Below are 13,042 nucleotides of genomic sequence, written 5' to 3'. Positions count from 1 at the left end.
CCGGGCCCCGCGGCTACTTGAGAAGAGGTCAATGGGAGTTAAAGGTCCTAACAACCCAAGAAAAGCTCTCAGACAGAGGTCTGCCTTCTCCCTTATCTCCAGAATCACGCAAGTCCTGCTCAGAAGGGCCCGAGTCCACCGCACTGAGTTTGGCTCCTCCTGTCTCCTGCCGCCTTGTTCAAGTTCACATTTAGCAGTTCACACGGTACGGACCCCCAGTCCCACGGACTCCTAACTATTCTCCAGCACCCGGGCCCTTCTGAGAGGTCTGCTCCCGGCCTTCCAGCCACTTCTCGGCCCCTTCCCCAAAGCAATGAGAACCAATCCCTGCCTTTTATCTTATTGACAGAAACTAACATTCTGGGTCTCAAGAAAGCTTTCAGAGACCATCAAGTCCAATCCCACTCAGAGTACATGCGAGAAGTGGGGCCCAGAGATGGGAAGGGCCTTAGAACTCCGACTAGGGATCCCACAGACCTCGCTCCCAGCACCCTCACCACCATCCCGGCCCCTTTCCGCCCTCCCCTGGTCCCCGACCTCCCTCGTGTCTCTCCAAGTCGGCTCCCCTCGCTCTACTCCAGGCCTTCACGAGCATTCCAGAGGCCCTAACCCAACCCAGCCCTCGGCTTCCGGCCTTCCCCCGCCTACGAAACACGCAGGCTGAAGCAGCCGCACAGATCAGAGACACGACAAGGACCAGCCGTGCCCCTCCGGCCGGCCGAGTCCGCTCCGGGCGCAGGCGCAGCCTCGGCCGGCGCGCGTCGGTGACGTCACGGGCGGCGCCATTTACGAGCTCCGAGCGCCTGGGAGCTCAGCTGCGGGTCGGAGCGCGTCGGTCTGTCGGCTGAGCGTACCGCGCGGCCTCGGGCGCCAGGAACCTCTCCACCACAGACTGGCGAGAGAGGCTCTGGTAGTCGAGGGTGCGGAAGAAGGCGGAGCGTGGCAGAGTGAGCGACGCCTGAAGGAGACGTCATCAGAGCGCACCGGAAGCGGCCCGAGAATGACGAGTAAGCCGGGTTGAGGGCCACGAAATTGTGGAGGGGCGGGATGTAAAGGGTCGGGGACTCGGTGCTGGCGGGGGGAAAGGGTCTCTGCGGAGTCCGAACGGACTGCTGTGGGAGTTGTCCCTCTTTGCATAAGTGAGACTGAGCCCAGAGTCCCGTTTGGCCTGGCGCAGTCTCTGAGCCGGGGATGGTTGTCCGGGCTCCATGGAGGCTTCTCTCGGGGGCTCCTCAGCGGTGTGTGGTGCTGGAGGAGGGCCCGAGGCCTGGGCCGAAGCCTCCCTGGGTGCCGTGGTCGAGGCCCCGCTCCTCTCTCCACCTGGTTCCCCTTCTGTGAGGTGCTGATAGTGGGGCCTGCGCAGCCCGCTGTTCGTAAACGGCCCTTGTCTGGTGTGAAGCGCCGGGAGCCTGCTGGGGAATGACATCGCCAACCCAAGGCTTTGGGGGAGGAGATGTGCGAGGAGGGGAGCGAGCACCCGGGGCAGTTACAGGCAGAGGAGTGCAGACATCGTTAACACGGGGCTTTGGATCAGGATTTTGAGTTCCACGTCTGCTGCTCCCTCCTATGTGATCAGCTGTTCCAGCATATCTGAACTTTAATTTTCTCATGTGTGTTATAGGAATAATCACTACTTTGAAGGATTGTTCAGAAAGTATAATGAGATGAAATATGTGTAGCTTTTAATCAGGTGCATGGTAAAGAATGAGTGCTCAATAACCATTAGATGTGTATTGTTACAGAAAAGACTGGAAGTCTGCCTAATACTAGGCAGCTGTGGCAGGTGAAGCAAAGTCATTCCTGGGGTTCCAGGCCCTGCAAGTTGCTCTCTGCGAACAGGTTTTAATCCCCATCTTCCGTTTGAGGGAGAACCAGACTCTGTGTTTAAAATTTGTGACCACTTTGGTTTGCTTGTTCAGATGTACTCAAGGAAGCACAAGGGAACTGGGATGGAATTGATAGAGTATAGTATGAACCAAATTTCTAGTCTTTTGGCCCCTAAATGCCTTTGTCTCATTCTTATTCTCTTCACACTCGTGCTTTGTCCCCAGTGCCACAGTTTTCTTCTTCAGACAAATAAGAAACAGGAGTGTGGAAGTTTTTAAGGTTGAAACCACATTGATCAATATGTATTTTGACTTTGAAGAATGACATACTGTATTTTATCAGTTTAGGACACCATCAGTTGTATGATACATCCCAATCTCATAGATATTACAGTGTGAAAGTTCTTTTTTAGACATCCTATAGTCAACAAAATGTAATATTTCTAACCATCTGCATCCCGCAAAGCTCTATCACATAACTTTTAAATGAGTTACATCTTTAGACTTACAGAGCAACTGCTCAAGTTCCTCACCTGTGGTTATTGAAACCAGTGCAGCTCCACATGTGGTCCATGAGCTGCAGTAGCACCTGAGAGCTTGTTAGAAACGCAGGATCTGGGCGTGGGCCCGACTGCATTCTGATGAGATCCCAGAGTCGTACACACATGGAAGTTTGAGAAGCACTGTTTTAAAGCACACCCTTGGAACTTCTAGGAGGGTAAGATGAGAAGCTTCTAAGAAACCTTTGACGCTGTGCTCTTTGTACCACCCCCTCATCTCCTGTCTGAATAAGGATAATTATCTTCATAGTTAGAAGAGTCTTGGGCCTTATAGCCATACCCGACAGGACCTGATCATTTTGTGTTTTTTAATCCCCCAGGTGTGATCTACCATGCCTTTTCTCAGAAAGAGGCACAAGAGTTGGATGTTCAGGTACAGTGCTTGGCAGGAGGTGTGGGAGCAACAGAGGTGGTGATGGAGATGGCTCGATGGCTTCGAAGCCCTTAGTGCTGCTTCTGATGTCCTTTGCCGTGTCTGGCGTCTGATCGTTCCTGTAGATGTGCTGGGCCAGGTCAGGCCCGTCGTTCTCATGGCCCATTCCGTGTGCTGGCCTCCTTTCGCCTTGTCCCATGTCAGGTTCCGTTAACTGGGGCTTCTTGATCTGTGTCATCTCCCACTGCATAGGGGACACCAGCCTGTGTCCCGATATCTGCCTTGGTAAGCACCGTCACTGTGCCCCCTTCACTCTTGAAGGGGGCCGGCAGATCACATCTCATAAGTGGAATTTGGGTTATATCTGGATGCTGCAAATGGCCGTTGTCAGTTTGGCAGCAGCTCCACCGCTGACTCATAAGGAGAGATTACCTCGAAACCAAGATTTTGAAAGACGGATCTACCTTTATTTGGCTTCTTCATGAAAGAGGGGCCACTTAGGTATTTAAAAGGATTAAATAATTGTCCTCTTACAGTAATAATAATGATGACAGTGAATCTTTGGTTAGCATCTAAAGGTACAAAGCTGAAGCCGACTGCCCCCTTTACCGTGAGCTACCTTGAGGGTTATGTGTATCAAATCTTCCTCCCTCCCCCACGCCTGCTTCTCCCCCATGCAGGGAGACTTGATTACTATTGACAGACTATCCTCAAGGTGTTTTCAGCCTGGTTAGTGCAATGTGGGTCCAGGAAATGGCCCAGCCAAGAGGCGGGCCCTCAGTGGGCAGTGCTCCCCGGGCTGTGGCAGACCAGAGGGCAGAGGCACACCACTGGGGAATAGACATGGAATTCCAACTTGAGAGGCAGTGATGCTTGGAGTTTTTTCAAGAATTACACACAATTATGACAGTGATTGTGCCCAGAAGTCCTCTCTCAGAGCCTGTGCTCAGTCACAGTCCCATGATGCTCTGCTCTGTGTGGGAGGGGTCTGGGGCTGGGATGCACTGACAGTTCCTTTCCCCGAGGGATGCGGGAGCAGACCTGGAGAGTAGCCACACTGCGTTCACAGGGCTGGAAACCCAAGTAAAGAGGATTACGACGTGGCCGCAGTGTCAAAATCCCTACCCCGAGGCTCAGCCTACTCTGGGGTGCCTGGATTTGCCAGTTTCCGTAGTGTTGGGATCATTTCCTTCAGGCTGTTGCTTGATTCTACTCTGAGCCTGCCTTCACCTGGTCACGACTGATTAAATATCCTTGACATACATTTTTCAAGCTTTCCTCCCTGCTGAGGGTGAAAGAAGTCTTTCTTCCAAATGTAAAGGTTTTTTTTATCCTCATCGGAATAACCTTAGAGAAACAGGGAAGGAAGTCAGGGTTTGATGTGGCCGTTCTGTGTGGCAGTCACGAATTGGCATTTGAATGTGACTCCCGCATCTTGACGGCTATGGCAATGACCACTCAGCAGATGAGAGGCTGTGTGAGCCTCTATGGGTAGATGGTGGGTCAGCGAAGGCAGCCCATGGCTGTTGCAGGGGTGTGTGGTTGTGCCGAGGGTCCCAGGCTGCCCCAGCTAGAGGAGTGAGCACCATGCTGCCTTGTCCCCATGCAGCAGCCAGGAGCCCGGCGGGCGGAAGCCTTCGTGAGGGCCTTCCTGAAGCGCAGCATGCCCCACATGAGCCAGCAGGCCCGCGAGGACCAGCTGCAGCGCAAGGCCGTCGTTCTGGAGTATTTCACTCGCCGGAGGCGGAAGGAGAAGAAGAGGAAATCCAAAGGCCTCTCCGCCAGGCAGAGGAGGGAGCTGCGGCTCTTTGACATTAAACCAGAGCAGCAGAGGTATGCCAAGCCTTCCTGCCTGTCTCCCCGCGGCTGCTTCATCTTCCCGGTCTGGATGTGGACTTGGGAAGCCCAGGGGCGCGCTAGGTAGCCTGGCCCCACTTCAGCTGCGGGAGCCTCTCCTGCTTGTGCCACAAGGGGGCAGCCTTCCTTTACCAATTCAGACTGGGTTTGGGTTAGGCTTTTGACAGCAAGGCCTGGTGGGACTGACTGGCTTCTGTCCTAGCCTTAACTAATTAGACCTGCCATGAGTGACTCTGTTGCCCGTGGCAACAGGTTGTTGGTCTTTCAGCTTTCTTAGAAAAAGGGGAACTGATATTTTTAATATATATCTCTTTGTAGCTTTTAATAGCACTAGACAGAATCGCCCACTGGGGATCTATTGCCAAAGAACATGCTGCCCACGTGTTTCGGAAGTTTCTGAAAGGGACGCATCACTCTGTGGGAGGACATGTTCCTCCCTCCAGCTGCCACTCCATCCCTCCTTGGCCACGGTTCTGCATTTGCATGTCTTAGGACTGTTTGTCGACTTTTGCTTCAAGATCTGTAGCCAGATAGCCTCCACATCCCACAAGACAAAGCCTGTCACTTTGCCCACAGCCCCTCTCACGAAATCAGCAAGGCTGCGTGGAGGAGGTGCTGCTGCCTGCCCCAGGTTGGCCTCGCTGTGTCCCCACCCACAGAGCCCACTTTGGGTTTGAGCTTGAGGCCCCCGTTTCTCTCACCAACAGCTCTGTTAGGTGGGTTCCCCACGAGGCACCAGGACAGGTGGTGCTGGCTCCAGAGGAAAGCCTTTGGGGTTCTCCCACCTGCCCACTCACCGTCTAGACAGACCTGTTCCCTCACACAGGGACTCGTGTGACAGCCAGCAGCTCCTGTTCACCGAGGGTTACCAGAAGCAGCTTCCTATAACAGAAAACCTCAAAATAACAGCGGCTTAAGCCAGATTGAAGTGAATTTCTCTCTTATGAGAAGAGGTGCAGATGGACACCATCCTGGGCTGGTGAGGCTGCTGTTCCACAGCCGTTGGAGGCCCAGGCAGTGCGGCCCGGGCCGCATCCTTGCTGCTCCACCATCATTAGATGTTGCCTCTGGTCTAAGGTGTCTGCTTGAGCTCCAGCCCTCACAGCTGCATCTAGCCAGCAGGAAGGATGGAGGGGCAGAGGAAGGCAGCACCGTCCTCTTCTCCTTAGCAAATGCTTAGTCTCGAGAGGGCTCTACTCGTGACGAAGCTGAGGTTCAGAAGGGCAAGGTGCTGGATTTAGGTTATCTGCAGGAAAACTGGTTGGCACCCAGTCCCCGGTGACCCCAGGTCATGCACCTTAGCATCAAGCCAAGCTCACAGTGCCTAACTTTTTACCTCTTTCTGACTTTGCCGCAGGTACAGTCTTTTTCTCCCTCTTCATGAACTCTGGAAACAGTACATCCGGGACCTGTGCAATGGTCTTAAGCCAGACACGTGAGTTGCCGTTCTGAAGCCTAACCCTTCGGGACAGAACCCAAGTCTTAGGGTCACTGTAAATGCAGCCGTAGGAGCTAGCGGTCTGCCTCACCTGGCTGTAGAAGTCTGTAGGCCCATGTGCTTCTTCCAGGACTCTCTATTATGGTGTACAGTAAGGGCTTCTCTTTACCTTGTAGGCAGCCACAGATGATTCAGGCCAAGCTGTTAAAGGCAGATCTTCATGGTGCCATTGTTTCAGGTGAGTCGCCTGAGAGCACTTGGTCGTCCGGATGCCCAGGCCATCACTTGGTGGCAGCACAGTGCTGTGTCTCGGTGTCAGACACTTTCTTTGCCACGTGGATATCCCCAGACCACCAGGACTTAGTGTCGGAGGTGACTGTGCTGTCTTAGCCAGTTCTGGCCACTCGTTGGCACTCTAAATTGTCTCTATATACCCTCTCCGCCCAGCAGCTGCTAGCACTTGCCCACGGCCTGGAATCGTGAACAGCGCATCCTTTTCATCCAGTCTCGTGGTTTTAAATGTCGGCTATTGGCTGACAGCTCCCGAGTGGTCGTCTGCAGCACAGACCTTCCCCAGAGCTCCTTCACTCACCCCACTGTCCACTGGACACAGCCCCCCGACGTCACAGGCGTCATAGACTGTCCACATCCAGACAGAACTCCAGGCCTCTCCTCAGGTCACCCTCGGGGTCTTCCCTAGCTCATTCCTATCACCACTGTTTACCCTGGCTGTGCAGGCCAAAAACCTAGGACCATCTGCATTTCTTCTTCCTAATCCCCCCTCCAATCCATCAGCACCTCCTAGCACCCAAATCTAAGCCACCACCATCTACCCTGGTTTACTGCAGAAGCCGCCCAACCCTGTCCCTGCTGACACACTGTTCCTCCCCCGACCAGGCAGCAGAGTGGAGGTTTCATAACAGAGGTCAGATCGTGTCCCTTCTGCCTCCTTCCTGTGGTCTAAAGGGCCCCTCCGACTTCCCTGGGCACCAGGTCTAACCACACTGGCCTGCTTTCTGCTGCTCACACACCAGCCGTGGCCCTGCCTCAGGGCCTTTTCACTTGCTCCTTCCCTCTGCCCAGAGCATTCTGTGTGTTCACAAACTGAATCTTCGTTATTCAGGTCCCTACTCAGATGTCACTTCCCGTGAGGGTCTGCCATGGTTAAAAGTGACCCCCGCCCCGCCGCTCGTTACCTCATCCATGTGTTCACAGCACTCACCACTGTCAGGAAATAGAATAGTCTGGTCAGGTGCGCGTTATTCTTCTCCCGCATTAAAACATCAGCTCCCTGAGAGCAGGCCCAGGACTGTCTGGGTCACAGCTGTGCCGGACGCCTGCCCAGGGCGGTGCTCAGTGAACGTCTGCTGACTGTACCGGGGACGGGTTAGGGGAGGCGAGAGGCCAAGGGGCCTGCTGCCCCCTCACTACTTGGTGAGCTACAGCGGGATGCGTTCTGGGCCCAGTGTGGGAGGTGGTGGGGAGACTGTGATGGATGGGTGTTCACTCAGATCCTGTAAGTGAGACTGGGCACCGCCACAGTCCTCTGACGGTGGTTCTTGGTGGTGCTGGACACACATTTGACCTCTTGGCTCCAGAATCCTGCCCAAACCCCATGGCTGCGGGCCCTCCAGAGGACCCTTGTCAGAGCACCCAGAGGCTGCAGGGCCACAGGGAAGGGATTGGGAAGCCTGGCTTCTCGTCCACTGGGTCCCTGCCCCGCTGAGGAGCCTCCACCGCCCCTGCCCCTCTGGGTGCTCTTTCTTCGTCTGCTGGATAAAGGGTGGGCCCAGAGCCCCCGGCCCTGCAGGCCTGGCCAGCTGTGGCTCCCCCAGTACCACAGAGGCCTGACCCTTGAACCGCCCTGTTCCTTTGCAGTCACAAAATCCAAATGCCCCTCCTATGTGGGTGTTACGGGAATCCTTCTACAGGAAACAAAGCATGTTTTCAAAATTATCACCAAAGAAGACCGCCTGAAAGGTACGTCACTGTCTCTGAGGACGCTGTGGGCCGTGGCCTCCCCAGCCACTTCCTCAGCCCTTTCCTCATGACTCTAAGGGTTTGCTTTGGGCTCTCAAGTCAGCACAGGTGGCAGGTACCTGCTGATCCTACCTTCCGAGCCTGCAGAGACCATCCCTGCCCACCCCGCCGCCGGCTCCCCCTGAGACGGTCGTGAGCCCAGCCAGCAGCTCTGGCCTGATACGACCAGGGAAAGGAAGGGCTGCCTGGCTGAGCCCAGACGCCTGGGTCCGTTTCCGGGCCGGGGGCCCTCCACCTGCCCAGAGGCTGCTGCCTCCCAGAGGAATGTTGCTGAACAGACAGTGGGGAGGAAGCTGAGGGAGCGCCTGTCCCCTGGAGTCTCGAGGTCCGCACCCTTGGCGGTGACCCTCGGGTTCCAGGGCCGCGCGTGCTGGCTCCTCCACTCTCTGTGCTGTTGCTGGGCCAGAGCCGAGGGGGAGCAGCGGAGGGAGGGGATTCCCACACTCCTGCCTCACCCGCGCATCCAGAGATTTCAAAACCACAGTTGGAGGGTTTCATTCCTTTCATTGTTGAGCTTGGTTTTTCTTGCTGCTTCCTTCCATTTCCCTGTATATTCTGCTCTCATTTTGAACCTCAGAAAGTGGTGTAGACATTTCCCCACTGAGCATAAAGCCACGAGTCTGTCTGACAGTTATGTGGGAAGACATGTTTCTGGAAGTTTTCTGGGAGTTTCTGGTTCTGGGAGTTTGGTTCATAGCCTTTGACCCTGAAAATCAGGTGTTGCATTGTATTTAAAATGTGAATAAATTCGCCTCCTGGCAGAATAACCCTGCAGTCCTGTGCTGTGGTCTTTGCAGCTCCCCATTTCCCATCAGCTTGTTTTCTATGACAAACATTTTAGGAATAATAATCTGGAGGAAAGTGAACTTAACTACCAGGATTTTCTTCCTCATCTTTTTTTCCTGCTTTTTTTCAGTTATCCCCAAGTTAAACTGTGTGTTCACTGTGGAAATCGACGGCTTTATTTCCTACATTTATGGGAGCAAATTCCAGCTTCGGTCAAGTGAGCGGTCTGCGAAGAAGTTCAAAGCAAAGGGAACAATTGACCTGTGAGCTCCTGCCGCCCAAGGCGGTCGTTTATGACCCCGAAACCTGGAAGCACCCTGCATGCCCACCTTTCCGGGAAGAGATGGTCAGGCCAGTTCTGGTGATAGACCACCTCCAGCCAGTTGGAATCTGTGTGAAGGACACAATCATCCGGGAAGAAACACGCGGTGCTGAGTAAAGAAGTCAGGAACAGAGAGGTGGTGTTCACAGGTGACCTGAATCTATATGACTCCCGTGGAGAAAGAAGATGGCAGAGAACACCAGAATTAGCACAGGTTGACTTGAACGGTGGGATTATTTGGTTTTTATTTGTTTTTCATACTTGTCTGTGTTTTCCGAGTGTTCTATGATAAATCAGTTGCTTGTGTAATAATAAAATACACACAGAGGCATCAACAGGCTACAGGAGTGATTCCAGCGGCTCAGCCAGGTGGGAATGAGGGGGAAGCCCCAAGGCTGCACCTGGACTGTTTTCACTTTGCTCTGTGGACACCTGCCGTCAGCTGCTGTGCTCACAAGTCCCATGGTGCGGTGTGTCTTTGACACATGACCTTAAGTCTTGCTCGCTGTAAACTCTGACCTAACTAGGGTTTACATTGCTGTTTTAAGAAAGTTGCAGAGGAGTGGATGGTGACGTTGCTGAATGACGTAGGGCTCATTCGCGCTGGAATGAGCACAGGGCAAAGCGCCGGGTCTGGACGTGCTTAGTCATGACTGTTCCAGCGCAGGGAGCCTAACCCACAGCAGCCCCCTCCTTCCTGGGTTGGGGAGGCTCCGGAGAAGGGCAGGCTGAAAGGGGAGTGAGGGCCGCCCCTCTTTCCGAGGTGCACCCACCAGGAGAGCAGGAGGCCCCAGCAGTGGACCTAGTTGACATCTTAGTTGCATTCTTTGCTCTGCCCCGGGCCGGTGTGGCAGTGTGCCTGCAGGCCAGCCGATGAGGCCCTTCCATGCAGGGCCCCAGTGAGGACTGGCAGGCCAGTCCTCCAGTGTCTGGTGTTAGAGAAGCCACGTGGCTCAGAAGGACCTAGTGCCCCTTTCCTGTCACAAGCAAGCATTTGCCCACCAACAAGGTGAGGGCAGAAGCATTCCTGGTGACAGACCAGCGGCAAATGCGCGTGCTTTTCCTTCACAGCAGAAGGAGCAGCGCTGTGGAGGCGTTGCTTTCTTGGTACTTCGCAGTCGGACTCCACGCTGCAGGATGAACGCCGTGGTGGAGAAGGGCAGCGTAACACTGACCTCAGGACAGGAGGCAGGAAGGCCCACCTCTGCCAGCGCACCTCCCAAGGCCGAGTGCACCCAGAGTCCCGTGGGGACCCGGCCCAGTGGCTCGACCCCACCATCTGAGGTGTCCCTCGCTCGCCAGGACTGTTCTGAGATGGCTTGGATGCTCTTTCCGGTCTAGCCTGTGGTGTGGAGCTCAGGTCCCGCACCGCCTTGGACAGGGCAGCCTGGGCCAACGACAGCCCTGGGGGGACACCCTCATTTTGCTCCAGGGATACTCAGACTCCAAGCGCTCGCTTTCCAGGGGCCTCCCCGCTTGAGAGGGGTAGAGCTGGGATATGCGCCCTGTCATCTGGCTCCAGAGCTATGCCTTTGACTAGAGGGTGGCCGCAAGGATGAGCAGACGCTGTTCTCAAGTGCAGCACGCGGTCCCTTAATTACCTGGGTTCCCATCAAGGAAATCTCTGTCTTCTGTGTAGGATGGCTCTGTTTTTCCAGCCATCTGAAAGTGCTACATTGGTGACAGCATAGGTGCCGTAACTTCCTAACCACACTGCTCTTGCCAGCCCCTCTGCAATGTAAAAGGCGGCCACTGTTGGGTAAAGATACAGTTGCTTTCCAGAAAGGTCGTTGGTACCACTTGCCACGTGAAATCTGTTTTTCATTTGGCGCAGACTCAAATTTCCCTGTGAGTGGCTGTTCAATTTGTAGACTTCTCTCCCTTCTCCCCAAGGAGCCTTGGTGAGAACACTCACCTACCATGAAGCTGCTCCGTGCATGCCTGTTTCTAGGGTGTCCACCCCGGGGTCACTGGGTCCTGTGCCCCAATGACCATGCCATCCCCCAGGCAGAGGAGGGACGAGGAGGCCCAGGCCACGCAGAGCACCAGCTCTGAGTGAGTGCTGCTGATGAAGGTGCGCTAACTGCCACCCAGAACAAGGCCTGAGGCCCGGGAAGATGGGTCAGGGCTGGCTGTGTCCCCACGGTTGTGGCTCGCAGCTTGTCACGGAGGGCAATGTGGTACCTTCATCTCCACTGCCTAGGGAGCAGGACCCCAGTCGAGCTGGGCCCTTGGACATGTAGGCCAGAGTGAGACATGGCTGAATCCGCCTCGTGTGGAAACCTTCATGCTCTGGGGAAACCTGGGCCCCAGAGAGGCCTGTGGAGCAGCAGCGTGGTGAACACCTCGGGATGGATACAGGAGGCTGTGGGGCCAGGAGACATCAGCCCAGTGACCCGCGCTTTCCCAAAGAGTGAGCGGGCCTGGGACCCTTACATTCCCAGGGCCAGCTCTGTGGAGGGCACGGCCACAGCACAGAGCCCACGGTGGACGGGCCAGGGCCTCTCGGGGAGGAAAAGGACAGTGTGGGTCACGACCGTCGTGTTAGTGGGCCAGGGCTCCGTAACAGTGCTGCGGGGGAGCGGCTTAAACACTGGGCGTTTCTCTCACCCTTCTGGAGGCTGGAAATCCGAAACGAAGATGCCGTCAGGGTTGGCACCGTGAAAGCTTTGCCCTTTGGCCACCTCGCTGGGTCCTCACGTAGCCTTCTCTGTGCTCGCTCCGGGGCGTGGGTCTCTGGTGTCTGTTCTTATAAGGACACCAGTCCTATGGGATTACGGCCCCACCTCCGTGACCTCCTTTAACTTGCATTACCTCCTTAAAGGCCCTCTCTCCAAATACAGTCATATTGGGGGTTAGGGCTTCGACACAGGAATGGGGGGGACGTAATTCAGTCCATGACAGTGTGGAGCTGTCCCAACTGGAACAGACGGGCTGTGCCCCCCAGAAAGGCTCCAGTGCCCAGCCCGGCCCCGCCCTCAGGCACTGGCCTGGCCTTCCCATACCCCAACATGGGGTGCTCGCACCCTTAGCCAGTTCAGCCAGCCCGGCTGCTAGACCCGGGGCTCCCACCACCCCTGGGTCCATGACTTGCTCAGACAGGAGCTGAGGCCCAGCTGCTCCCTCCAGCACCAGGAGCCCTGGGTTGCCAGGTTCCCTTTCGTTCCTGCCACCAGCTGAACTCCTCTTCCCCTGCCCTTTCGTTGGGCCAGGCACAGTCTGGTTGGGGGAGGACGTGCAGACAGGTGGGCAGAGGGTCAAGGGAGGCTCCCCGGAGGAGGGGCTTCTGGAGCCAGGCAGCTGTGGGGTGTGAAGAGTGTGGTCACACGGAGGCTCAGGGCAGGGCCTGCAGAGGCATCATGGAGGACCCAGGGAATCACCTGCCCCCTGGGCTCAGGGCCAGCAGGAGGGGAGAGGGCCTGTGGCTGCCCGTCGGAAACCCATAGGAGACGCCCAGCTCGTTAGTGGCAGTGGAGAGATGTCGGGAGCTGCCAGAAAGGTTCTAACCCGCGGGGCAGGATGTGGAATTCTGCTGATTCCTTCACCCAGTCCTGAAGTCTTTTGGGGCCTCAGTGTCATCATCTGTCAAGTGGGGCTGTGAGACTAGATTCTGGAACTTTCTGTGTCAGAATCAGCAGGCTGCATGTTGAAAGCAGCCGGATCTGGGCTGCAGTCAGACTGCAGGGAGGAGGCCCGGGTAGCCTCCTGCTTCTCCAGGACCCCAGCTGGCTCCTCCAGTCGTGATGGGTGAGGATCCTGGACTCCAGATGCTGTCTCAAGTCTTTTCCAGCTCTGACATCTGGACTGTGACTTAGGATTTGGGACTCTCAGGATGCTGTT

The 13,042-nt window shown here is 55.6% G+C and overlaps 1 protein-coding gene across 5 annotated transcripts; it reads left to right on the top strand.

Moving 5' to 3' along the window:
• The first annotated feature begins 66 nt into the window (after positions 1–66).
• Positions 67–9,533, top strand: POP4 (POP4 ribonuclease P/MRP subunit). Of its 5 annotated transcripts, none has more exons than XM_087421889.1 (8): positions 67–205; positions 582–1,007; positions 2,707–2,759; positions 4,369–4,592; positions 5,974–6,051; positions 6,231–6,292; positions 7,933–8,034; positions 9,011–9,533. In XM_087421889.1, exons 2-8 carry the CDS (start codon positions 1,001–1,003, stop codon positions 9,145–9,147), a joined length of 663 nt encoding a protein of 220 aa, XP_087278015.1. In that variant the 5' UTR covers positions 67–205; positions 582–1,000; the 3' UTR covers positions 9,148–9,533. The 5 variants fall into 5 exon arrangements, with proteins under 5 accessions (XP_087278015.1, XP_087278017.1, XP_087278016.1 ...); XM_087421893.1 differs by lacking the exon at positions 67–205 and adding an exon at positions 2,330–2,544 and having other exon boundaries at positions 859–1,007; XM_087421890.1 differs by lacking the exon at positions 67–205 and having other exon boundaries at positions 844–1,007; positions 4,372–4,592.
• The last annotated feature ends 3,509 nt before the right edge of the window (positions 9,534–13,042 follow it).

The sequence above is a fragment of the Ceratotherium simum genome, chromosome 33 (assembly GCF_057802395.1).
Source record: "Ceratotherium simum simum isolate JZ-2026a chromosome 33, ASM5780239v1, whole genome shotgun sequence".
Taxonomy (NCBI): domain Eukaryota; kingdom Metazoa; phylum Chordata; class Mammalia; order Perissodactyla; family Rhinocerotidae; genus Ceratotherium; species Ceratotherium simum.
This window is presented reverse-complemented; position numbering and strand designations above follow the sequence as displayed.

Coding starts and splice junctions, on each gene's coding strand:
- POP4 (XM_087421889.1), top strand. Junction 6,052..6,230: donor AATGGTCTTAAGCCAGACAC/GTGAGTTGCCGT, acceptor TTTACCTTGTAG/GCAGCCACAGATGATTCAGG. Junction 6,293..7,932: donor TCATGGTGCCATTGTTTCAG/GTGAGTCGCCTG, acceptor GTTCCTTTGCAG/TCACAAAATCCAAATGCCCC.